Source organism: Puma concolor, chromosome C1, assembly GCF_028749965.1.
Source record: "Puma concolor isolate L17-30 chromosome C1, mPumCon1.1.hap2, whole genome shotgun sequence".
NCBI lineage: Eukaryota > Metazoa > Chordata > Mammalia > Carnivora > Felidae > Puma > Puma concolor.
Window position 1 is genome coordinate 159,897,628 of NC_141674.1, and position 26,527 is coordinate 159,924,154.

At 35.3% G+C, this 26,527-nt stretch overlaps 1 protein-coding gene across 8 annotated transcripts in view; it reads left to right on the top strand.

Annotated features, from left to right (window-relative positions):
- UBR3 (ubiquitin protein ligase E3 component n-recognin 3) overlaps positions 1-26,527 on the top strand; it is a 239,416-nt gene that overhangs the window by 145,222 nt on the left and 67,667 nt on the right. For 6 of the 8 annotated variants that reach the window (XR_015255298.1, XM_086718866.1, XM_086718860.1 and 3 more), the window contains 4 exons: positions 7,898-8,031; positions 13,942-14,052; positions 19,125-19,337; positions 21,037-21,173. Coding sequence is in view for 7 of the 8 variants with exons in the window: in XM_086718866.1 (XP_086574992.1) it covers positions 7,898-8,031; positions 13,942-14,052; positions 19,125-19,337; positions 21,037-21,173 (595 nt within the window). In the remaining variant the exon portion in view is untranslated. The remainder of the gene's footprint in view (positions 1-7,897; positions 8,032-13,941; positions 14,053-19,124; positions 19,338-21,036; positions 21,174-26,527) is intronic. The other 2 variants (XM_086718861.1, XM_086718863.1) reach the window with 1 other exon arrangement.

A 26,527-nucleotide genomic window follows, 5' to 3' on the forward strand; every position in this document is an offset into this window, starting at 1 on the left:
TTAAATTTTTTTAGTTTATTTTTTGAGAGAGCAGGGGAGGGATAGAGAGAGAGAGAATGAGAGAGAATCACAAGCAGGCTCCACACTGTCAGCGCAGAGCCTAATGTGAGGCTCGAGCTCATGAACCATGAGATCATGACCGAAATGAAGAGTTGGAAGCTTAACCAACTGAACCAGCCAGGTGCCCCTATAAGCAGTCATTCTTGAAACAGCCTGCTGAATGATATGTTTGCCAATGTATAGTTAAAAAAATTTTCTTTGAAAAATTTTTGAAGAATTTGTCTGAATGCCCTTCATCCTCTCCCATACTGAAGTATTTTAAGGTGTGATAGCTCTTACACACTTTTGTCCCAATGAATTCAATCCATTTTCAGCAGGAGTTTGTGTGAAGCAAAGAGAAAATAAAATTCTTTTTTTTTTTTTTTTTATTTTTTTATTTTTCAACGTTTATTTATTTTTGGGACAGAGAGAGACAGAGCATGAATGGGGGAGGGGCAGAGAGAGAGGGAGACACAGAATCAGAAACAGGCTCCAGGCTCTGAGCCATCAGCCCAGAGCCCAACGCAGGGCTCGGACTCCCGGACTGCGAGATCGTGACCTGGCTGAAGTCCGACGCTTAACCGACTGCGCCACCCAGGCGCCCCAAAATTCTTACACATTTCTCCCAAGCCTTTTTTTTCTAGGGTGTTTATTCTCTGAATTAGTATAGTAAAGTGGAAAGAGAAATGGCTTCAAATACAGGTATTGCTTGACATAATCTGGTCAAGTTTGTTGCTTTCTTTTAACTATAGAGATAATATTGACCTCCGAGGATTATTGTACTTGTTAAGTAACGTAATATAGGCAAAAGGATCTAATATGATGTCTAGTAATTAGTTTCTCCTCTTGTGACTTTTCTTGCTTAAAAATAAAATTGATTTGGGAAACCCCAGTTGAATAGAACATTGGAGTAGAGCTGTCAAGATCAGAAATGCTGACTAAAAAGGAAATGTGTGGGAGTATTAACTAGTTTTGTAGCTATATCTGTTTTCTACTGTTGTGAGGAAAGTAGCATATTAGATTTTTCACTTTTTATAACTTCTTCTCCAAATACTTTATAATCATCAATGTAATGTTTTGTTTATTCCTTCATTCATTCATTCCACATATATTTATTGAGAACCTAGGTACAAGATACTGTCACAATAAGAAACAAGGCAAAACAAAATCTCTGTCCTATGCAGAGTTTTGGTTTTTGTTGTTTTAATCTTTTTTATTATTTTATATTTAGGTTACTTTCACCAGATTGTCACTTCATTTAATCCTTTTTACAATTTTGCATACTAGCTAAACTTATTAATGTTAGATAATTCTATAACATAGCTCTTTTATCTTTTATAGATAGAAGGAAGTGAATAAAAACTAACATTAAATAAAAAACGTTGAAAAAAAAAATTTAAAAGAAAAAAAAGAAAAAAAAATTAAAAAAAAAAAAAAACTAACATTAAAAAGTGTTCAATCTGAAGAGTGATTTTAATTGGGAACTGTGGCAGGTGAAATCTCTGGCTGTTTCCTTCCTTTCTTTCTGAGCCTCACGCACCTACTGACATCGTGCCTTTTACCCCTTTTTATTTTTCCTTACTTCTGACTTCTTTTTTTATTTTGATCTCTTTTTATCTATTTACATTTGGATATGGAACATTTCAACCGCACAATGAAGTAAAGAAATTAGTAAAATTAACTTCCATGTCTCCATCAGTCTTTAATAGTGACTGATTGGCTAATCTTATTTATCCCACCTCCTCAGAATTATATTGAAGAACATTCCAGATATTATTTCAGTTCATCTGTAAACATGTCACTGTTTCAGTTAAAAAGAAAGTTCATGTTTTTTAGATATAGCCCAGTCACTTGTAAGTAAATTAGTTCCTCAGTATAGTAAAATACCTCATCAGTGTTTAAAATTCCCCAATTGTGGGGCGCCTGGGTGGCTCAGTCGGTTGGGCATCCGACTTCGGTTCAGGTCATGATCTCGCGGTCCATGAGTTTGAGCCCCGCGTCGGGCTCTGTGCTGACCGCTCAGAGCCTGGAGCCTGTTTCAGATTCTGTGTCTCCCTCTCTCTCTGACCCTCCCCTGTTCATGCTCTGTCTCTCTCTGTCTCAAAAATAAATAAACGTTAAAAAAAATTTTTTTAATAAAAAAAATAAAAAAAATAAAATTCCCCAATTGTTTCTTATTTACTTTATTTAATTAATTAATTTATACTTATCGGATCTCCTTGTAGTCTTTTAATTAATAAGCTCCCTTTTCATCTCCCCTCTTCCTTCTCCCTTCCCCCAAATAGGGGCCCTCCTATCCACATACGTTTTACTTTTTTGAACAAATTAAGTCATTTAAGAATGTTTTGAATTTTACTGAATGTATCTCTATGATGTTTACCTAGTTCTTCTGTCCACTCTGTTTTCTCTGTTTTTGAAATATTCGCAATGAATTGTGATTATTGGCTAGATTCATCAGTTCATCCACAAATCTTTCTCTTTTTTTGTTTATTAGCTGAAATACTTCTATAAAAGAAATTTTACTTCATCAACTATTTTGATTACTCTGAGACATAAATTATCCACAAAAGGCAGGGTAAATACTGTATTCTTTCCCTTAGATAGTGCTCAAAATATTGAGGTAGCCATTCCTTAGCACTTTCCCAAAATAATTAATTAGTACTTTTTAAATCATTATGATATGTTGCAATTAGTTTCTCATTGAGGATCACATTCTTCCATCTTTGTTCAGTTGGAGCCTCTTCAAGTTACTTCCTCAGTTCTTTTGACACACCTCATGTAGATTTCAAACTTTACATTTTCTGGCATGGCAAGTTATGCATTTCTGACCCAGGAATCAGCCATTTCTCTAAGAAGCCCTACTTCCTTTTAGTGGGAAATGGTATTTGGAGACCACAGTCTGGGTGCTAGGTGTGCTTATTGCTCTAGACCTTTTTTATGGCCATTGATTGGCCTACTTTGAAACCATGCATCAAAGAAAAGTCCCATGATATCTCCCCTTAGTCTAACATTTGACTTGTGCTGGATTATATTTTGATTACGAACCCTTCAAAATAACTGCTTGAGATAAGGGTTCTAAAGGTGTTGCTTTATATGCTGTCTCACTATTGTGCAGAATGCCTGTTGTAAATATTATTGACTTGGGAGATTCAGTTCTCCATAGGAGAAGAATACAATGTTATATGATCTTTTCCATATTATTAATCTCCACAGTCTTTGTAGAATTTAAGAAAATCCAAAATTAATGCCAGTGTTTTAATCTTCATAGTGTTTTAAACACATATGTAATTTAAAAAAGAAACAAAAAAATATATGTAATAAGAAGGAACTAAATCTGGAAAGCAATGCAGATTGAGGTTTTTAAACCAAGTATCAATGTTCTTGTAGAAAAATTCGGATAGATAAAAGCATGAAGGGCAAGGAGTAGAGATGTAACTGTAAAGGAGCAGAATTTTTGTATACTATTGAAACTAAGTTCAGATTAATTCCAACTTGATTGTTAGAAAATGAAGGTAACTATTTAAGGAGAAACTAAAAAAGAAAAGAACTGAGAAGGGAATCAATACAGTATACTAGAACAACAAATTGAGGAACATATAGAAAATAAATAGCAAAATGGGAAAATTAAATCATCCTAAATCAATAATTACTTGAGATATAAGTGCATTCAGCTCTTTAATTAAAAGGCAGAGATTAACAGAATAGATTAAAAAACATGAATAGACTGTAGGGGACATTTTATTTCCTTTTTTGTTTTTGAGAGAGAAAAAGAGTGCTCAAGCTGGGTAGGGGGAGAGGGAGAGAGAGAACTCCAAGCAGGCTCCACGCCCAAGGTGGAGCCCTCCCTGGGGTTCAATCCCATGACCGTGAGGTCATGACCTGAGCTGAAATCAACTAAGATGCACAACCAATTTAGCCACCCAGGCACCCGTAGACATTTTAGATCCAAAAGCACAAACGTGTTGAAAATGGGTGTGGGGGCGCCTGGGTGGCTCAGTCGGTTAAGTGTCCGACTTTGGCTCAGGTCGTGATCTCATGGTTCGTGGGTTCAAGCCCTGTGTTGGGCTCTGTGCTGACAGCTCCGAGCCTGGAGCCTGCTTTGGATTCTGTGTTTCCCTCCCTTTGCCCCTCCCCTGCTCTCACTCTGTCTCTCTCTCTCTCAAAAATAAACATTAAAATTTAAAAAAAAAAGAAAAGAAAATGGGTGTGAAAAAATATTCTGCACAAATAGTAACCAACAGAGAGCTGGGATGGTAATGCTAATATCAGACACAATAGATTTTAAGTAAAACATTGTTGCAAGAGCAAAAAGGACATTATATATTGATAAATGAATCAATCCATCAAGAAAATAAAAACAGTTTTAAACATAGTATGTACCAAACAGCAGAGACCCGAAATATATGAAGCAAAAATTGATGGAGAAATAGTTTGACGATAATAGTTGAAGACTTCAGTGCCCCACTTTAAATAATGGATAGGACAACTAAACAGAAGAAGATAAAACAAACAAACTTTAGCAACAGTATAAAACAATTAGATCTAATAAACTTATATAGAATGCTTTATCCAACAAGAGTAGAGTACACATCTTTCTCAATTGTACATGGAACATTCTCCAAGGTAGATGATGAATTAGGCTGTGAACAAGTCTTAATACATTTAAAAAGATTGAAATCATCCAAAGTATCTTCTCTGATCACAGTGGAATGAAACTAGAAATCAGTAACAGAAGAAAAACTGGAAAATTCACAAATAGGTGGAAATTAAATAAGAGATTACAAGTGAAATTAGAAGATACTTAATAGATGAAAATGAAAACACAATATACCAAAACCTGTGGGAAAATAGTGCACAGAAGAAAATTTATAGCTGTAAATGTTTACATTAAAAACAAAGATCCCAAATAAATAACCTAACTTTACACTTTTAAGAAACTAGAGAAAGAAGAGCAAGCTAAACCCAAAGCTAGATTATGGAAAGAAATAATAAAGATTAGAACAGAGATAAATGAAACAGAGAATAGGAAGACAGTAGAAAGAGTCCGCAAAAGCAAAAATTGGTTTCTTGAAAATATTATCAAAATTGACAATTTTCAGCTTGACTGACCAAGAATAAAAGAACACACAAATAACTAAAATCAGAAATGGAAGTTGGGGACATTACAATAAGCCTTACAGAAATAAAAAAGACTAAGAATATTATGAACAATTTTCTGTCAATGAATTTGTCAATCTCACCCTTAGGTGAGATGGGTAAGTTCCTAGAAACATAGAAACTACTGAAACTGACTCAAGAAGAAATGGGAAATCTGAATAGACATCAAAAACTTCTCAACAAATAAAAGTCCAGGACCAGGAAACTTCACTCACAATGCTACCAAACATTTAATTTTTTTTTTTTTTACATTTATTTATTTTTGAGAGACAGAGAGAGACAGAGAGAGACAGAGCACAAGTTGGGGAGGGGAGAGAGAGAAGGAGACACAGAATCGGAAGCAGGCTTCAGGCTCTGAGCTGTCAGCACAGAGCCTGACTTGGGGCTTGAACTCACAAACCGTGAGATCATGTCCTGAGCTGAAGTTGGATGCTTAACTGACTGAGCCACCCAGGCGCCTCCCCCCTACTTTTTTTTTTTTTTTTTTTACTACTGACTGCTTAAAAATTTTTTTTTTTCGTTTTGTTTAATGTTTATTTATTATTGAGAGAGAGAGAGCATGAGCATGGGAGGGACAGAGAGAGGGAGACACAGAATCTGAAGCAGGCTCTAGGCTCTGAGCCGTTAGCACAGAGCCTGACACAGGGGTTGAACTCACAAACTGTGAGATCATGACCTGAGCTGAAGTCAGATGCTTAACTGACTGAGCCACCCAGGCGCCCCCTGTGCTACCAAACATTTAAAGGATAACATCAGTCCTTCTCAAACTTCTCAAACTCCTCAAAAAAAAAAAAAAAAAAAAAAAAGGAGGAGGGAACTTTCTAATTCATTCTATTATGACAGCCATACCCTGATACCAAAGCTAGATAAAGACATCACAAGAAAAGAAAATGATAGACTAGTATCTCATGAATGTAGATGCAGAAATCCTCAACAAAATCCTAGCAAATGAAATCCAGCAGTGTATTAAGAGGATTATACATCATATAGCTAATTATATTTTAGTTGCTAGCATCTCCCTACTTCTGTTTTTATTTTCTACTGCTGCTGTAAATCTCTTCAAAACTTGGGGTCCATATTTATATACCTGATACTCCTTCCCTAAGAATGGTCTTTCCATCCTTATTGAGTCTTATAGTAATATATGGCAGTGTATGTTTCTATTCCCCCTCCCTTTTTTTGTGCTTTGATGTTTTACAGTTATAAAATCTTAGTATTATTTTTGTCCTTTTGTTATACACCTCTTTTCCTAGCTTTTCATTTTGAAAATTTTGTATCTACAGAATAGTCTTTACTTGCACTCAAAAATTGTTAGCATATTGCCATGTTTTTCTTTCCCTCTCTTGTCTATACACACACTCATATACACATGCACACATACTTTTTAGAAGAAAATGGCAGATGTCATGATGTTTTAACCTTGTAAGAACAAGGATAGTCTTCTATATTACCTATATTACACCCAAGAAATTTATATAGTATCTATTATGTTCCAATTATCCCAATAGTATGTATATTTTTAAAGTTTATTTATTTTGAAAGAGAGAGAGAAAGAGAGCATGGGCAGGAGAGGGGCAGAGAAAGAGGGAGAGAGAGAATCCCAAGCAGGCTCTGTGCTGACATGGGGCCTGAACCCACAAACCGTGAGATCATGACCTGAGCAGAAACTTAACCGAGTCAGACTCTTAACCGACTGACCCACCGTCGTGACCCCCCCAATAATATGTTTTTGTAGCAGATTTTTTTTCTTCATCAAAGAAAAAGATCATGCATTGCATTTAATTATCAATTCTTGTTAGTTTCCTTGAATCTAAAACGGTTTCTCCAGCCCCTTTAAAAATTTTTGAAGAGTCTAGATCTTTTGTTCTGTAGAATAGTTCATGTTCTGGATTCGTGTGGTTATTTTCTTATTAGGTTTAAGGTAAACATTTTTGACAATGGCATTATATACATGATGTACCCTCCCGTTCCATCACATTAGGAGGCTCATAGTGACAGCTTGTCCCATTATTGGTGATGCCAACCAAGTTTGATCACTTGGTTATGGTGGTAGGTAGTCTATAGGATGATACGTTGGGATCCTGACAATTTACCCCTTTACCCCTTTACTTGATGTTCCTTGCCTGAATTGATGAATGCGTTATCTGTTACTATCATTATTCTTTTCAGAACTCAAATTTTCTCGAATTTGACCATCAAAACTCCTGAAGGTCCTCATGACCAGGCACCTCAGTGTTTGAATATCTCCTTGCTATTTATTACAATTCCAGGCTCACTTTGAACTTTTCCCCAACCCTGGATGTAGCTTTTTCTCCAAGGATCTCTGTTTACTTTTAGTGAGAAATAGTATATTTAAAAATGAGGTTTATTGATACCAGAGAATCATAACTTCTAGGCCTTTTCACTGGACAGATTTTGAAAACCATTCATCCTCTATTGATTGATCGATTGATCATCCATCTCTCCATCCACCCAGAGTTCATACTAATATTTTAGTGTTATTTCAAAAAATAAATACTGTCATATTTCACACTTAAAAACTCTTTAGAAGAAAACTAGAATATCACTTTTTGTTAGGTCTTTAAAAATATTCAGTAGTAGAATAATTAGAGTAGCTTGTGATAAATAACAGCTTTACTTAGTGAATCATGTTGAATCAGGTTGGTTATTTAATGAGCTCTTATTTCTGTTGTTAATGTAGTTTTGGGGCAGTGCCGTGACAACATTGAGCCAAAAAAATTGCCTATCACTGAGGAGGAGCAGATTTACCCTTGGGATACATGTGCAGCAGTTCATGATGTGAGGCTTTCATTATTACAGCGTTATTTTAAAGATGTAAGTACCCTTTTTTATCATATAGTGATAGTTTGTCTGCAAAATTGATGGTTACTTCTCTCCAGAGTTTTATATTTTTTCTTCTACTAGATATCATTCTAATTTGGAATCTGGAAGTTTATTAGAAAAAAAGTTAATATATGGATAGTAAGGAAATAGGAATCTGTAATAAATAAACTTTTTAGGTTATAAATGTCATACCTATGTTTTAAATGTTATTTATTATAAGATATATAAATTCAGTTCAATGGAATGATAAGTATTACCTCTATAAAAACTTTTAGTTATGGCATGAATATTTTATGAAGATTTTTGCCTCCTTTTACTTTCTTTTAAACATATACAATAAAATCTCATTATGATGCTTTTAAAATGTAAAGTAGGGATAGATTAATTCATGGCTTCTATGGTTTGTTGTTGTGAACTTGATAGGTTTTTTTCCAACTCTTTACATCTAGGGGCTCTATCTAGCACTCAGGTGTTATTGGTCTTGGAAGGTCAACTTAGTTTATTTAGCAGCACCAGCATTGTTAACTTCCTTATAAAATTTCTGTACCATTTTCAGTATTCTCTCAGTGGATTATTAAATGGGGTTTCCATTCACCTGTTGTTTTTTGGATTTACTGTATCTTGAATTAAGTAAATATATAATAATAACTTAAAATAGTTAAAATATGAAGTGAAACATTATTTTTAGTTAGCTATATGAGATGAATATCTTGATACATTTTCACATATGATTCCTTTTTGCCCATAACACACTGGATTAAATGGAAGAAACTAGTAGGAGATGTGGAAGACAGAAACTTAATGAGAATAAGCAGCAACTGACCTAGTAATGATGGGAGTCAGAGTAGGATGTGGTTCAGTAGTTTGGACTGAGGAGAAGGTTTCTAGTGGGTTCTGGAGAAAATGATGGCTCTAGTAACAGAGGCACTGTGTAGGGTAGAAAGAGTTACAGTTGAGAAAAACTGGGGCTTGGTCCTGATTCTGCCATTGCTTAGCCATGTAAGCTTGCCAAAAAAACAGACTAGGACTCCATTTTCTCATGTATCAAATAGGCCTCATATGAGCGTTCATACAGTAACCCACCAGGTTAGAAATTTCTTTAGATCACTGTACATGTTATAAAGGTCAGTATAAATGTAGAGTGGTGTTTTTAATATTCGGGCTAGCCCAGTGAGAGGGCTCAAGTTAGGCCTTATAAGGCAGTTTGGGTTAGGTAGTGAGGATCATGTTCCCATATATTTTCAGAGGCTTTACAATGAAATTATTCTTATTTGGAAAAAGAGGGGTGCCTGGGTGGCTCAGTAGGTTAAATGTCTGACTCTTGATTTCTGCTCAAGTTATGATCTCACGGTTGTGAGATTGAGCCCTGCCTCGGGCTCCATGCTGGGCATGGAATCTGTTTAAGATTTTCTCTCCGTCTTCCTCTGCCCTGTTTGCTCCCTCTCTCTTTAAAAAAAAAAAAAAAAAAAAAAAGTGTGTGTGTGTGTGTGTGTGTGTGTGTGTGTGTATGCATACATATGTACACACACATACATTTTCATGTTTTTTCTTTATTCTGTATTGTTTCTTTAAATTTTTGCAGCATATGTATGTTAATTTATTAATCATAGACCAATAAATATCTTCATTTTGAAGAAAACAATGAAACTGTGCCAAGTTCCTCTTTCGCAGAAATTTACTATCACCTTTATTTAGATTTTATTTTGTTGTCATAATCCTGAATTTTATCGTTTCGAATCACTTTAGAATAGATGAGTAAGGATGAATCCTAGAGCCAAGCAGAAAAGGAAAAAAACTTGATTCAATGGAAATATAACCCAGACTTAAGAATAAAATAATTTTGAGGGAAGGGGAGTTCTAATAAAGGACAGAAAAAGTAGCGTATCTCTTTCTTAAAGCAGCCAGAATAGTTATTCATTTCTAGAAAAAAAAAAAAATCTTTTTTGTAGGAACTTTGAACTGAAATCTGAACTGGACAGAATCTCTGTTGTGTTTCTGTTAATGATTATGGGATTTTATTCTTATATATATTTTTATACAACAGTTTTTTACTTTCATAATGGTTATTTTCTGTATATCTGGTGTGCTCCCTGGACTATATACGTCTAGAGGTGTAGGGCCATTCTTATATTGATTATACGGTCTCCTCAGGGGCTAGCACATGCTGTGTGGTTGTAGATGCTTAGTGGATTTCTTACTGAATTACTCTAGCATAGAGTACCTGAGTTTTGTATACAGGCAGACAGATAGACTGTATGCAGCAGAAGAGTTTCTATTAATGAGCACTGATTCTGATTACAGAATTAAACTATGTAGATTGTTCTCTTCATATCAGTTGCATGCATTTTACAGAGTCAACCTGTAGAGTTTTAGTTGTGTAAGGCAGTAGTGCCGTTGAAACGGGGAGTATTATATTATGAGAGAGAGGACAGAGTAGGGCAGGAGCCCGAGCTTTGGAGTCAGATAGACTCGGGTTTGAACTTGGACTCTGCCATATATAACTGAGTGGTCTTGGTAAACTTTTCATTCCTTTTTTGGTAATGTTTTAATAAATATTGAGGCTATGAAGATTCAGTGGTAAGCAATTCTTAGCACAGTGGTGTGGGCACATTGTTGAAGTCTTCCTAAAATATTAGTCTCATGTTAGTAAATATTTTCCTGCCTTTTTGTTTTGACTCTGATTCAAACAAGAAATCTAACAGTTACTTAGACAAATGGCATACTGATTTTAGTTTTAAAAGCTGATTTATTAAAATGAAAGGGGCACCTGGGTGGCTCAGTTGGTTAAGCGTCTGGCTCTTGATTTCAGCTCAGGTCATGATCTTACGATTCGTAGGATTAAGCCCTGTGTCGGGCTCTGTGCTGACAGTGCAGAGCCTGCTTAGGATTCTCTTTCTCTGTCTCTGTCTCTCCCCTGCTGTGCTTGGGTGCTCTCTCTTGCTCTCTCTCTCAAAATAAAATAAATAAATATAACATTAAAAAAAGAAGTAAGATAAATTACATTTTTATAATACATTGCCAAAGAGAGCAGCTTATTAACTGACTAAAATGATTCTAAACCTGTTCTAGATGATCTAACCATTCTAAAATGATCTAAATCTGTTTCTACTTCAAGCGCTCCAAAACATAAAACAAAGATGAGCAGGTCTCCTATTGCTATTCTGATTTGTAACAATAGAAGCTAGCTCACCTGCTGTGAGTATTTGATTTGTGCTGCTACACATCTTTAAATAGGCTGGAAAGGCATTTTGCACCGTGTAATATTTTCAACTTTCAGATGTTCATGAAGAACATTAGAATTCTTTTAGAACATTAGAACATTCATTTAACATTAGAATTTTGTTTACTATTGTTTAAAGATTATTTGGTCATCTTACATTATATTGTAAAAATTTCTTTCCAAAGTAAAAATAAAGTTTAAAGCTATACTCAGTTTTAGTGGCTCTCAAATCTTTCATCATGTGCTATCACCCATGTTAGACCTTTTTCCTAATTTTGCTCTGGCCTGGTCATCTGTTTACTGCAGACTCTAGAGGGTGAACTGACTCAAGTTCAGACCCAAATAGTGTTTGATAGAGGCCAAATGAAAATTCGAAGAGGATTATTTTAGGAGGAAAAGTCTAAGCCTGTGTATAGGTTGAGGGGAAGGAATTAGTAGAGAAGGAGAGAAGGAAGAGTTGAAGATATAAGAAAAAGGAGATTAAAAAAGTTAACTTGTAGAACAGATTTCAAAAGGGTATTGTAGTTGCTTATATAATCTGGGTCCCTTCTTTATTGTATATTCTATTAAACCCATGTAAATGTTAAGGTACTTTTTGGGGTTATGACCAAATTTGTAGTCCAGAAAGATGTATGGAGGGTGATGCATTATGGAGAGAAGAAATTGGCATCAAGGTGACCAGTTAAAAAACTTTGTTGAAAAACCTCCTCCCCCACAACAAATGATGCAGACATGAATGTTATAGTGGAAATGAAGAGGAGGGGCCCAAATCATGTTTTATTTAGGAGATGGAATCTGCATAGTTTGGGAGCTAATACTGTGGTGTAAAAGAAAGAATGTGATGTAGAATAACTCTTAGCATTATGATTTGGTGACTGAAAAGATTGTGGAGTTTTTAAACCAAGAGGAAAAGAAAGATTCATGGGGGAAAAAAGACAAATTTATGACACATTTAAAACAAATGTTTATTTATTTATTATGAGAGAGAGAGTGTGTGTGTGGGTAGGGGAGGGGCAGAGAGAGGAGGAGAGAGAGAATCCCAAGCAGACTCTGTGCTATCAGCATGGAGCCCAGCACAGGGCTCAGTCCCATGAACTGTGAGATCATGACCTGAGCTGAAATCAAGGGTCTGACACTTAACCAACTGAGCCACCCAGGCACCCAGTGACATATTTCTTAATGTTATCTGAGGGACATCAAACTAGAGATTTCTGCTTGGGAGTTGAGTGGTTGTATCTGTCACTAAGACAAGTGATCCAAGTTTGGAGAGTAGTCAAATTTACTGATTAAATCACTCAGAGAACAGCTCTAGTAAGAAGAGAGTGGTACAAAGAACCTTGAGGAATATAAACATTGAAGGGACAAGAAAGAAAAAAGTTGTTATTCCATTGCATCTATCTATCTATCTATCTATCTATCTATCTATCTATCTATCTATCCATCCATCCATCCATCCATCTGTCTATCTATCTATACCACAACTTCTATATAAATAATACTACTATGAACATAGGCATGCATGTATCCTTTTAATTAGGAATTTTGTATTTTGGGGGTAAATACCCAGTAATATAATTACTGGATCACAAGGTAGTTCGATTTTTGAGGAATCTCCATACTGTTTTCCACAGCTGCTGTACCAATTTGCATTCCCACCAACAGTGGATTAGGGTTCCTTTTTCTCCACATCCTTACCAACACCTGTTGTTTCTTGTGTTTTTGATTTTAGCCATTCTGACAAGTGTGAGATGGTATCTCATTGTAGTTTTGATTTGCATTTCCCTGATGATGAGTGATGTTGAGCATCTTTTCATGTGTCTGTTGGTCATCTGGATATCTTCTTTGGAGAAGTGTTTGTTCATGTCTTCTGCCCATTTTTAAATTGGATTATTTATTTTTGGGGTGTTGAGCTTGATAAGTTCTTTATATATTTCAGATACTAACCCTTTCAGCCATAAAAAAGAATGAAATCTTACCATTTACAATGACATGGATGGAGCTAGAGAGTATAATGCTAGCAAAATAAGTCAGTCAGAGAAAGACAAATATCATATGATTTCACTTATATGTGGAATTTAAGAAACAAAACAAATAAGCAAGGGAAGAAAAGAGAGAGACAACAAAATAAATGGACTCTTAACTGTAAAGAACAAACTGATGTTACCAGAGGGGAGGTGGGTGGGGAGGGAGGGGTAAAATAGGATTAAGGAATGCACTTGTCATGATGAGCACTGGATGATGTATGGACGTATTGAATCACTGTATTGTACACCTGAAACTAATAGAACACTGTGTGTTACCTACACTGGAATTACAGTAAAAGAAAGAAGTTGTTAATGTCAGATATCACAGAGCAGGTAAAATAATCGATAGCAGAATAATTTATAGTGAACTATAATATAATATCAAGAGTTTATATTTCATGGGGTAGAGAAAGTGTAATTTATAGTTGCTCTCTTTCATTATGAGCCTAGATATTTGGAAGGTAGAACTTTATGGTATTTCAAGTTTAAAGATACTGCCTTGGTGCTGTCAAGTTGGGTGTTACTTTATATCATAAAAATATGAAGTTCACATTAGTATAACGGTATGAAATCATTCAGAGGTTTATGTGGATATGTTTAGGTATGTTTATGCTTCTTAAAAATTAATGTATTGTCTCCTTTTTTTTTTTTTTTAAGAGTTCTTGTCTATTGGCAGTATCAATTGGCTGGGAAGGAGGTGTTTATGTACAGACCTGTGGCCACACGTTACATATAGATTGTCATAAATCTTACATGGAATCATTACGGGTAAGTTGATTTAAAGGTATATGTATCTTTCCAGGTATTAAATATTTTTATAGCATATATATCCTAGTTCATCTTGGGTGATTTGATTGCCATTTGAACTATTCAGCCTTGTAGTTCCCTGACCCCTTCAGCCTTAGGAATTTCTTTTTTTTTTTTTTTACTTCACTTAGCAACTGATTTCCATGGTAGTAATTCTAGACTTTGCTACTCTAGCTCTGAAATACTATGCTTTAATATCCTACTATATCATTTTGTTATATGATCACTCTTCAGATTTTCTTATTTCATTTTCATTAGCGTGTTTTGCTTCTGACATCAAGATCTCTAGTCCTTTAACCCCTTTATATTTTCCCTAGCGTTAGTTCTTCCTAGCCTCACTTTTTTGAACAGTGCCTATTCTGCTCTGAATATCATTCATTTAATCCTCCTCCCTTGGTTTTAGACCCAGGCAGCTAGCCCTCCAGAAAAACCATGAAACTAAGTTAAGTGGTATGTCTGTAAATTTGTGGTTTCCTATATAATAGTGGCTTAAACTAGGGTCACAGATTGTAGATATTATTTATCGATTCATTTACCTGTCTTTGATCGGTTTCCTCTCTTAGTGTCCCCAGCAGCTATTCCAAACCTTTGCCTCCTCTATCCCAGGCTCTTTGCCTAAACTCCAAGATTCCTTTCCTCTCATCAGATTCTGTCTCTGTCTTTGTTACCGAGAAAACAGTGGCTTTCTGTCACACGCTACCTTAGCTTCCTACTTTGCTGATCTATTCCCTGATAAATGAGTCTGCATCCCAACCAATCCTTTTCTTCTCTACTCTTTGAGATAGTATTCCTTCTTCTGTTCAGGAATAATTTTTCTGTTTATGCTCTAATATTCCTTTCTCCCATTACCTTAGGAGCTTTGATCTATTAGTAAGTAACCTCTTTTTATTCCGTATCTTAAGTTTTTCTGCCCATTCTATTGTTTCTTTTCAGATATAAAGATGCTCAGGTCCCTGCCATTCAGAATTCCTTCGTTTGACTTTGCATTCCCCTGTAGCTGTAGTTTTTCTCTTTTTCTTAGCTCAACTTCTTAGAAGTGTGGTCTTCTCTATTCCCTGATTCCTAGCTCAGAAGCAGTGGATTCCTGTTTTTCCTTTCTTATCCTTCCCTATCACATTCATTTAGCAAATTCTATTAATTCTGTTTCTTAAGTCTCACTTGACTGTACTCTACTTTCATTATTGTTGCTTCTGCCTTTTTGTGTATGCCTTCATTTCTCATCTTGACTATTGCAATTGCTTTCTTATCAGTGTCCTTACTCCAAGTCTGATTTATTCATTACATTGATCTTTCTAATTTGTAAATCCGATGACATATGTCATTGGCTTAAAAATCCTTTACTGAATTCTTCCTAATGGGATAAAGTCCACTCTTCTCTGAATGGCATTCAAGGCACTTCATGATCTGGGCTTGCCTGTTGTTGCTTCAGCTTTATCTTTCATCAATTCAGCATTAATAAGCTAATTAATGGTTCCTTTAGCACATTATCCATTTTTCATATATCTCCATTCAGTCGTTCATTCAACAAATATTTATTCAGTGCTTACAGTGTTCCAGATACTTTGATAGACATTGGGGATTCATCAGTGAATAAGACACAGTTCCTTCCCTTTAGGAGTTTACTATGGATTGCATGAGATGGTGTATGTGCTGAGTGTTATGAGGTATACACAGGGCCTTTTTGGAACATCTGCCAGTGCCAGAACATTTGATGAATTAAGGTGCTTGAGTGTTGAGAGATAAGGGAAGATTAGGGGTCATACTGTAGAGGACCTGGTAGTTCATGTAAGGAACTTGGACTTTGTTTAGATAGGTTCTTTACAGAGAGCCATTAAAGCCATTTAAGACTTTTAAGCAGAGATATGTTCAGAAAGATCATTGTGGTAATTGTGTAGATGGTAGGGGATTATGGTGGGATTGCAGGAGAGTAAGAAAGAATACAATGAGGTACGAAATGATGGTGGCTTGGGGTTAGTCATGGCACTGGAGATGGAGAAGAGCTTAGAGATTTGAAATATATTTAGAAGAAAGGTCTTCTGGATGTGGTGAGAGATAGCATGTGGAGTGTCAGAGGGAGGAAGGAATCAGGTGATCATTGAAAGATTTTGATTGGGAATAAGAGTCACATTAGGTGGATCACGTTGGCAACAGTATGGTTGGAAGACTAGTTAGGAAATATTAGCAAAGAGAGTAGAAGGAAGTAGATGGAAGGACTTGTGAGATTTATTAATTAGATATTAAGATGGGAGAAGGTAGGAAGCAGAAGGAGCTGTCATGACTCTCTTTTCTGAGATAGGAAGTATAGCTTTATGCTTCTAGAGTAAAGGGGGCAAGGCTCAGGTGGGTGAAGGGACTTGACAAGTGAGGAGGTGGTTTGGAAGAAACACTTTGGAATTGGGTGAGAGAGTGCTTCATAGGATGTTGGAGAGAGATTGTCAGGAAGTATTCAGGGCTCAGTTGGTGTGGAAACAGTTTGTAGCAAGAAGCTATTTCAGTATTCCATAACAACCCTTAATTCAAGTGTAGAATTGGAGAAGCCATACATTGGGTTAATTTTGTATGAAGGTTTTGTGGAGTGTGCATGATAGAAGGACAAATGGACAGGGAATGAGAAGTATTGACCGAAGAGTTTTTGAAGTGGTAGATCGTGTATAGGCAGGAGAGGAAAAGCTTGATAAAGTGGGGAGAAAAGGAGGAACTAAGACAGCTAGGAGTTGGCAGTCAGAATGTAAGCTGTTTGGATTTAATATTTTCAGATACGGACACTTTGGGGTCATTTCAGTATAAGGGGATAGTCATGGTAGCAGGTGCTGGAGTAGAGTGGAGGTCAAAGCTATAAGAAATAATGAGGTCAGAGAGCTGATAGACTGAGATGTAAGATTGGTTGTCTCCGTTACACACTGAAGTTGCACAGGAGGATGACGGGACTTGGAGCGATGAGGAAAACTGATTTAGGTACCAAACTCTTGAGTGATGGAGGACAGTGGATGACAGTAAAAAGGAAGGAAAAGGGTGATGTCACCAAATGACATTAGCTGCAAGCATGGGAGAATGCAAGAGTAAAGATCTCAAGCCAGCGCTGGAGATGAGAAGGATACTAGGTGGGAGGGATGTGGGAGAATGAGCAGTGCCTACTTGAGAATGCTTCTGGAGAGGCTTTAGGAAAGAACACATTTTCAATCAAGGCAAAAAGGGGGATCTAGCATTCTTTAAAATTAAATTATAGAGGAGCTTATCATAGAACGTTCTTCAGTGATATCAGGACCCTTTCCCCAACCGTCTAGTATGCTCTACTCTTCTTGTATATCTTAAAATTTTTTTTTTTTAACGTTTATTTATTTTTGAGACAGAGAGAGACAGAGCATGAACGGGGGAGGGTCACAGAGAGAGGGAGACACAGAATCGGAAGCAAGCTCCAGGCTCTGAGCTGTCAGCACAGAGCCCGACGCGGGGCTCGAACTCACGGACCGCGAGATCGTGACCTGAGCCGAAGTCGGACGCTTAACCGACTGAGCCACCCAGGCGCCCCTCTTCTTGTATATCTTTAAAACTTAGCTCACAGGTCTCCTCTGAGAAGTCTTCTCTGTTGTATTTTTCACACTATTGTTATAATTTATTCGTTTCTATTTGCTTTTATATTGTTAGGACCTTAAGTGAAGATGTACCTTAAGTCTTTATGCTATCACCTGGCACAGCATTTGACACATGTTAGGAGCTTAACAAATATTTGTAGAATTGGATTTAGGAAGACATGGTGTTATATTTTTAAGAACTTAAAAGAAGTGTCAAAAAGTGAAAAAAGTAGAATTTTGTTCTTTTAGTCAAAGTATTTGAGATCCAAGATAAAGCAATTAAGAGTGGGGAACTTAGGGGCACCTGGGTGGCTCAGTTGGTTAAGTGTCCAGCTCTTGATCTCAGCTCAGGTCATGATCTCGTGGTTTGTGGGTTCAAGCCCCGCAAAGAGGTCTGTGCTGATGATGTGGAGCCTGCTAGGGATTCTGTCTCTCCTTCTCTCTGCCCCTCCCCACTTGTGTGTGCTCTTTCTCTCTCAAAATAAGTAAACATAAAAAAAATTAAAAACAAAAAAGAGTGGGGAAATTTAAATTCATCCTGACATTGTCATTACCTTTGTAACCATAGACAGATTCATTTTCTTCTCTTTGTATCCTTTTTTGCTCATTATTTTTGTCTTGTTTGTGATAATGGTCATATTGTAGCATTTGTACATTTACATTAACACATTAAAACATATTTTGAGATAGAACATTAGGTTAGTGGCAGAATAAGAAAGAGACTGCTGAGAAAAAGAGTAATATAGTGGTTAGGACTAAATAGCAGTGGCCTAAAGAGCAAAATAGATGTGTGGTGGTGTCATGCAAAAGAAAGGAACAAATGTAACCGTCTGGATTCCTGCCTTAAGTTTTCTGGTTAGTTAGCATGTATAGCAGTCTCTTGTGAACAAGAATTTTCCTAGGCATATACACTTATGTGTCTCTTTAAAAAATTCTCTTTCCTCCTCTTTCTATCAGAAACATCTGAAGAAAAGGGTGATAAATTAATTCCCCTCCTCTTACACTTATGTTCTGAATACTATAACTGAATCTTTCCCCATCCATTAATCCTAAACAAATCCACTGCATGAAGTCCAGTCAGTTGTGTTTGGCAGTTAAAGACACATCACGTTTTTAAGGCTTAATTCTCAAAAGTTGTCAATTCTTCATCAAGAGAGAAAGAGGACGTGCACGCACAAGCAGGGGAGGAGCAGAGAGGGAGGGACAGAGGATCCGGGGTGGGATCCATGCTGACAACAGAGAGCTTGATGCGGGGCTCAAACCTGCCAAATGTGAGATCGTGGCCTGAACTGAAGTTGGATGCTTAACTGAGTGAGCCACCTGGGTACCCCTAGGGATGTCTTTTTTTTTTTTTTTTTTTTTTTTGTATGGTTCATTTCTTTACCATAAAATGTAATGATGTAAATTTTGTTTTCTGTAGAGGTGTGCATTATAAATCTGTATGTTTATTTCATCTTTTAGAATGACCAGGTTCTTCAGGGCTTCTCAGTGGACAAAGGAGAATTCACGTGTCCTCTCTGCAGGCAATTTGCTAACAGTGTTCTTCCTTGTTATCCTGGAAGTAATGTGGAAAGTAACCTTTGGCAACGTCCTAGTAACAGAAGCATTCAAGACCTCATAAAGGAAGTGGAGGAGCTGCAGGGACGGCCGGGAGCTTTCCCAGTAAGCATCAGTGTAAGGCAGAAATACCCTGGTAACCTCAGCTATGCTTTCAGCTCTCATTTTCCTTCCTTTCATTTTCATTCCCTTTCTGAATTGCTCTGGACCTTTAAACATTTAATAGAAATTGCTTTTAGATGTTTTTCTCTTCTGTTTGTGGTTGCTACAAACAAAAATGAGAATAATGGAACAAATTCTTACCAAAGACTATACTTTTTCCTTCATCTAAATTGTTATAGTTTTAATATACATGTTCCAGATCATGAAATTCTATAAGCTTAGATATGGTTAGACTCTTTTAAGATGTTGAAATCTTAAACCAAACAAACAAATAAATTACATATATATGTATCTTGTAATGTGAAGCATAGTCTAACCACTTTAAAATATGTCTGTTAGGTATATTAGGATTAAGATGATATGTGTACACATACACACTTTTTATGTGTATAGTTATAGATTTGCATACATTGTGTGTGTGTTAGATAAAATATCATACACTTGATTGAACCATTCACAAGTCAGTCTGTTTTACTGTGGGATTTGGTGTAAGTGAACCCATCTTTTATCCCATTCAGTAGGATTTTTAAATTTTATTTCTTAAATTATTATTTTTTTTTTTTTTTAATTTTTTTTTTTTCAACGTTTATTTATTTTTGGGATAGAGAGAGACAGAGCATGAACGGGGGAGGGGCAGAGAGAGAGGGAGACACACAATTGGAAACAGGCTCCAGGCTCTGAGCCATCAGCCCAGAGCCCCACGCGGGGCTCGAACTCACGGACCGCGAGATCGTGACCTGGCTGAAGTCGGACGCTTAACTGACTGCGCCACCCAGGCGCCCCTTAAATTATTTTTTTAAACATTTATTTATTATTGAGAGACAGAGACAGAGCGTGAGCAGGAGAGGGGCAGAGAGAGAGGGAGACACAGAATCTGAAGCAGGTTCCAGGCTCTGAGCTGTCAGGACAGAGCCGGACACAGGGCTCGAACTCACAAACGGTGAGATCATGACCTGAGCCGAAGCCGGATGCTCAACTGACTGAGCCACCCAGGCGCTCCAGGATTTTTTAATTTGATTTAAATACTTAAATATTTCCCCTTTAATACAGGTTTATGATGTGGTCCCTGAAAGAAGTCATAGCTGTGCCTAGTTTAAGCAGTAAATGTATGAAAACTATTAATATTTGACTTTTGGGACAGAAATTTATAGTTAAAAGCTACTCTGAAAGATTCATCTCTTCGCAGTTTCTTTTCTCAGTTGAAGACTATAATTTTAGAGTCTGTAGTTTTCTTCTTTTGTAAATCCAAATTTTTATGTGTTTAAAATATGCTTAAAGCAAGGGACATCAATATTAGTGTTTGAGAAATGATCTGAAATGAAAATCAGGTTGTTTATAAACATGAAAACTGTTCCAAAATATTATTTTAATGACATCTACTCATTTGTTTAGCATATAGGTTTGTGTGGTTAGTTCATGGTTAGATTATAGGTTAACCAATCACAATATAGAATTAGGATAAGATAAGAGAAAATATTTCTTAATCTATTTTATCTTTGTACAGTAAATATATTTATGGTAGAAAGTTAATGTACATTTGTTTTAACTTTTTAACTTAATTTCCTAGTGTATTCATATGATAAACCTTGTAGTGTAGACTATATTAGAGAAAGTGAATATGAATAAACTTTATATATGTTTCCTTTTTTTGCAGTCAGAAACCAACTTAAGTAAAGAAATGGAATCTGTTATGAAAGATATCAAAAATACCACTCAGAAAAAATATAGAGACTATAGCAAGACGCCAGGCTCACCAGACAATGATTTTCTCTTTATGTATTCTGTTGCTAGGTAGGTATACATGTTATGTACTTCAATATTTACCTATTATTGGTAGTTGGTTTTTTTGTTTGTTTACTGCCATTCATATTTATTTGAAGAAAGGATACGTATTTTTTATGTTGGTTAAAATTATGGCTAGTTTTAGAAATTCCTCAAAGGATCATAAAAATGCAGGTTTCCTTCGTTTTCTGAAGAGTTTTTATTTTAATGAAATATTGGGTGAAATGTTCTTATATATTATAGGACATGTGGGAAAAAGTATATTGTTAACATTTTGGGACAGTCTACCTCAAAGCATGTGAGTATTATATATGAAGGGTGTTGTTAAGAAATCACTGTTCAAGTCCTATCAAGAAGTGATAATACTGTAAACAAAAACATGGTAATATATTAAACACTTTTAATTTGTTTTTAATTCATAAGTAAGAAGAACTTATTTTCTTTGTTTTCAGCTAGTAAAAGATCTAGTAATATCCTAGAAGACTGTAGGTGGTTTAGAAAATCAGATAAAGGAGCCAAAGCAAGAGATCAGGCATGCTCTAAGCCTCTATTAGTAGCTAGCAGGGGGCTCAAGAAAATAGAGGTAAATACTTCTCATCTTTCAAATTAGGTAGGATTAGTCTAATTGGCTGAGTAGGTGTTCAGTACCTAAGAAATAATTCCAAATAGGAATTTTAGAAAACTTAATTGAATGAAAATGGAGAACCATAAAAGAAGTAAATAGAAACGAAGCAGGCACAGTTAGGAACTTGTAAACACATTCTGCCAGAACTGATGTTGTAGACCCCTGGATATCCTTAGAAGCATACTTTGTATTTCATCCCAAGTAGTGTTATATTAGGTAACATTTAGAGAGATAACGTAACTTGAATGTCATGCAGCAAAATTAGTGGCATGTAGGACTAGAATTCAGATCTGAGTCAAGGTCTATCGTTCTTTCAATTACTGTCCTCCTTTTTCCTCCCCTGTGTTCACATTTTATAGGTCATATATGCATGTGGTTCATCAGGGCCATTCTGTCTGCCCTGTTCCTGGAGCAGAGGGTAGTATGGGTAAATGAACAATATGTAGTCTTTAGAACCTAGGAAAAAAGGAACCAGACTTAAGGAAATTGCAAGCAGGTTAGAGCTCAAGATAAGGAGACATTAGTCTTTCATTTAAGAATGCAGATGCTGGACATAAATTGATGTAAAAGGATCTAATGGCTTGGGAAGTAATTTTCTAGTCTGCACATTCCTAGACTATTGTTGTCATTTATCGAGAATACTTCGGGAGAACATATAACAGTTAATTCAACATTTTGTGTTTGGACAGTTACCAACTGCATACTTGCAATAAAATACGATTTATGTGAAAACTAAATTGAATATGATTTAATTTTGCTAAGGTTTCAAGGTTTTAAAAACCTTACATACAATATTGTAGTAGTAATGGTGTAGAAGACTGAGATGAATATAGACCCACCCAGTTATGCTATGTGTATGTGTGTGTGTATATATGTGTGTATGTATATATATATGTTATGTATGTGTGTGTATGTATATATACATTTGTGTGTAAATACTATGTTTATGTTGCTTATTTATGCCTTTCATTTTCTTAGGATTGACCTTGTAAGAAAATTCTGGTTGAATAGGAATGATCTGTCCGTGGAATTTTTCTACAGTATGATAAATCAAATAACTTGATTTAAATTTAGTTTAGTGGAAATTTTAGATTCTTATTTCTTGAATATATAAATTCCTATTTTCTTAAATATAAAATAACTTATAAAGCTTGTCATTTTAATAGGAGACTTTATAGGATACCCAGCATATTTTGGGTTTTCTTTTAAGGGAAACCCAATTTGGTTAAAATTGTCCAGGCCATTGTAAAGTTCTCACAGTGAGATTACATGCCTTTTCTAAGTTTTGCTTAGTCATTAAAAAGAAAACAAACAGAAACCAAATTAATTAAAAAAATTAACAAAAACACAAATTGAAGGAAAAAAGTATATTGTAAGTTTTGTCTTAATGTAATTTTTTCAAAGTATGAAACCAGGTCTTTATAAATAACTTATGCCTAGCATATAACCTTATTTCATAAATACATATGATTAAAGATTATGATTATTTTCATGCCTAAAAGGTAGGCATTAAAATGTTTAGCAATATTTAACATGTTTAAATGTTTAAGTATTTAGAAATAAACTTATTTGAATTACTTAACTTTTAAATTAAATATTGTGATTCTTAAATGTATAATTCATTAGAATGTGCACATTTATTTGTATTTGATGTTAGTAATTTAAATGGACTGCAACCCTGTTTCCCAGAGCTGAATTTCTTCCCACTGAATGAGTAATTTAGTTTGCTCTTTAGGGAACTTAAATTTTTTGATGTTTAGGAACAAAATACATCCAGTGGTAAAGTAGCCTATAAAACTGTGGATTTTAATTGTTTTAGAGATTTTTTTTTTTTGTAAGGCAATACATTATTTCTTTGTTTTTCATTTTATTTGCATGGTAAAGCAGCCTTGGAGGATTTTTTTGAGGGCAGTAGAGAAGAAATTGTTGGAATAATATCCTTCTGTTACATTAAAATTAATCAGAATTACTATATTCAAGTTTTATTGTATTTCCAAAAAAGGGTCTGTTGCAAATGTCAGTCATTCAGATGGATTATGGAAAGTTAATTTGGGGAAGAAAGCTTTCTTCACTTAAATACCAATTCATTATTTCTTTATTGAAACAATAAATGACACTAATTTTAGTAATAGATTTTTCCAAGGATTTTGGACTCAAGTTACACATAGCCTAGAAGTATTGGTGAGTAGTATTTAGCTTGTATATATATAGCAAGAAACATGGAAATGGAAAGATGAAACATGAGTAGCTGAGATGTAGATGGAGAGACATCTTTAAGTCACAGTGGGCAAACTGCTCCATAGAGTGAGTGCACCTTGCTTTACACATTAGTTGCATGATTTTAAACTTTATCAACGAATTATGTTCAAAATAAAACGAATGCTTGCTAAAATACCATATTATCCATTTTAAAACCAAAATTTATTTGATAATAACCACCCCCCCCCCTTTTTTTTCTGTTTCACTGGTGGATTTAAGGAAATAGAAGGAAGGGTCAGCAAAAGAAAGAGAATAAACTACAGGGATAAGAGACTCTTATCGTTGGTTATATACCAAAACAAAGAGGTTGCCAGTTCCTAAGGTGTTTTTGAGCATTTTGCTGTGTACCATCAGGGATGTAGAAGCTTTATCTGAAATGATCCCTGCTCTCCAGGAATTTACAATGTGGTTGGAGAGACAGAATGAATATATATCAGTCTGTATAAAACAATACAGTTTGTTTAAAAAATATCATATTGAAAAAGTGCTGTAGAACTTGAGAAGGGAAGATGAACAAATTGAAATATAAAGTATATGGAAATGCTTCTTTCCTGTCCCAAGAAAAAGGAATTAGTTCTCCCTGACTCCTGAAGGAGGTAGAGCTTGAGCTGAGTCTTGTATAATATAAGCTATGGTATGGATGAAGGTATTTTTTTCTCTGAGAAATTGAGTCACTTGTTCAACCAGTAAGGGGTAGGCTCAGGCCTTGAACCCACACTATACCAGTGTGTGTTTGAGTGTCTCTGTGTGTGCATGTGTACAAATGTGCATGTGTGTGCACATTTGTTTTTCAAATGCTTTATTGCTTTAAAAATTGAAATTAGTGCCAAAGGAGGGTGGAGGAGGATGGAAGTTTGGAAAGCAGACCTTGGTCATGCAAAAAGAAGCTGGAGCATAGTTGGAGTTTTTATGTGGTATATGTAGGTAGACACCAAGGTAGGCTTGAAGCAATCTTTCTCATTATTGTTTCAGATACAGAGATATTTTAATTCATTTTTTTCTTTCCAAACTAATGGATGTGTGTTAGAAATATAGAAAGTAGAATCTGCTTTTCTCTGAGAACAATCTTTATGTCATCCATTCAGGAGGGCAGAAATAGAATATCGTGTTGGGATTTTCAACAGTGAGGGAAAATCAAACATGGGGCACATGACATGTTTGTATGTTCTTTTCTCTAGCAAGTGTTAAATTAAAGGACCAGTTTTGATGTAAATGAAATAAGGAAAAGCTGAGGGTTAGGGTCTCTTACATATTGATTTTTAAAGTCCTAGATTATTACATGATACTAATGTTTTGGGTAGGTGAAGCTTTGTGTGTGTGTGTGTGTGTGTGTGTGTGTGTGTGTGTGTGTGTGTGTGTGGCTTTTTTTTTTTTTTTTTTTTTTAATGTCAGAGGAATGTTGTTCAGGAGATTTTCCAACCATAATCCGAAATGATTAATTACATTTAGTAGTTTTCTTTCAAGTAGTCTTTAAAATCAACTTCCTGGTAACATGTTTGTCATCCTTTAAAGTATTTTATTTGATGATTGAATTCTGTTCTTTTACTTATATTTTAATGAATATTTTTGCAAACTGTGCTGAAATAAAAGTTGACATTCTGGTTCTGACATTCGTTTGTAAGAATTGATCATGTTTCTGGTTAGCTCTTTTAAAAGTACAATCTAGGAAATCTTAGTTTTTATAAGAGAATATAGCCATTAATTTTTTTCTACAGATTAGGCAACAGAAGATTTGTGAAAACAAAATATATTGATCTCATTTATATTCCCTTGATGAAGGAACACATGCTGGTCTCCGCTCGCTTTCTGTCCACTAATATGAAATCCTTGTCCCTGCTTCCTTGCTGGTAGGTTTTTAGAAGTTCAGTGAGCAATGCAAATCGCCTGAAGGGTGGAAAATTCCCTTGTCACACAGATGCCCTTATCAGCAGCAACCAGATGGAGCTCTGAGCAGGAACATTATCAATGTTAAATTGCTTTTCCCCCACCCCAGTAGAGAGGATTAAAGCATTCCTTTAGAAATGGGTGGCAAATGTACAGACTTAGGAATATGAATTTAACAGTTTGCATTTATATGTACATATATGAAAATAATGTTTCACAACATTCTGTCTTTAAAATACAACCCAAACCAGTTCAAACTGTTTTGTTTTAAGTAAAATAGGATAATATTCTTCCTTGAATTCATTTACAGAGTAAGCTTGAAATTTTACCTTTTTTTTTTTTTTTTTTTTGAGATGGGGATATCTCACTATTAGTGTCAAATGCATATCTTGGATATAAATTTATTCAATTTTAGTTGTGACAAATAAAGGTGTGTTTAAGTTTATTAATACTGTTGAAGTAAAAATACACACATTTTATCACTCAGATTTTCATTTATTATTCTGGCAAAATTCACTGGCTATTTTATTTTCTTGTTTTTGAGTAAACAATTTGATTTTTGAAATGTCACGTTTAACTATTATTCTGTAAGCTA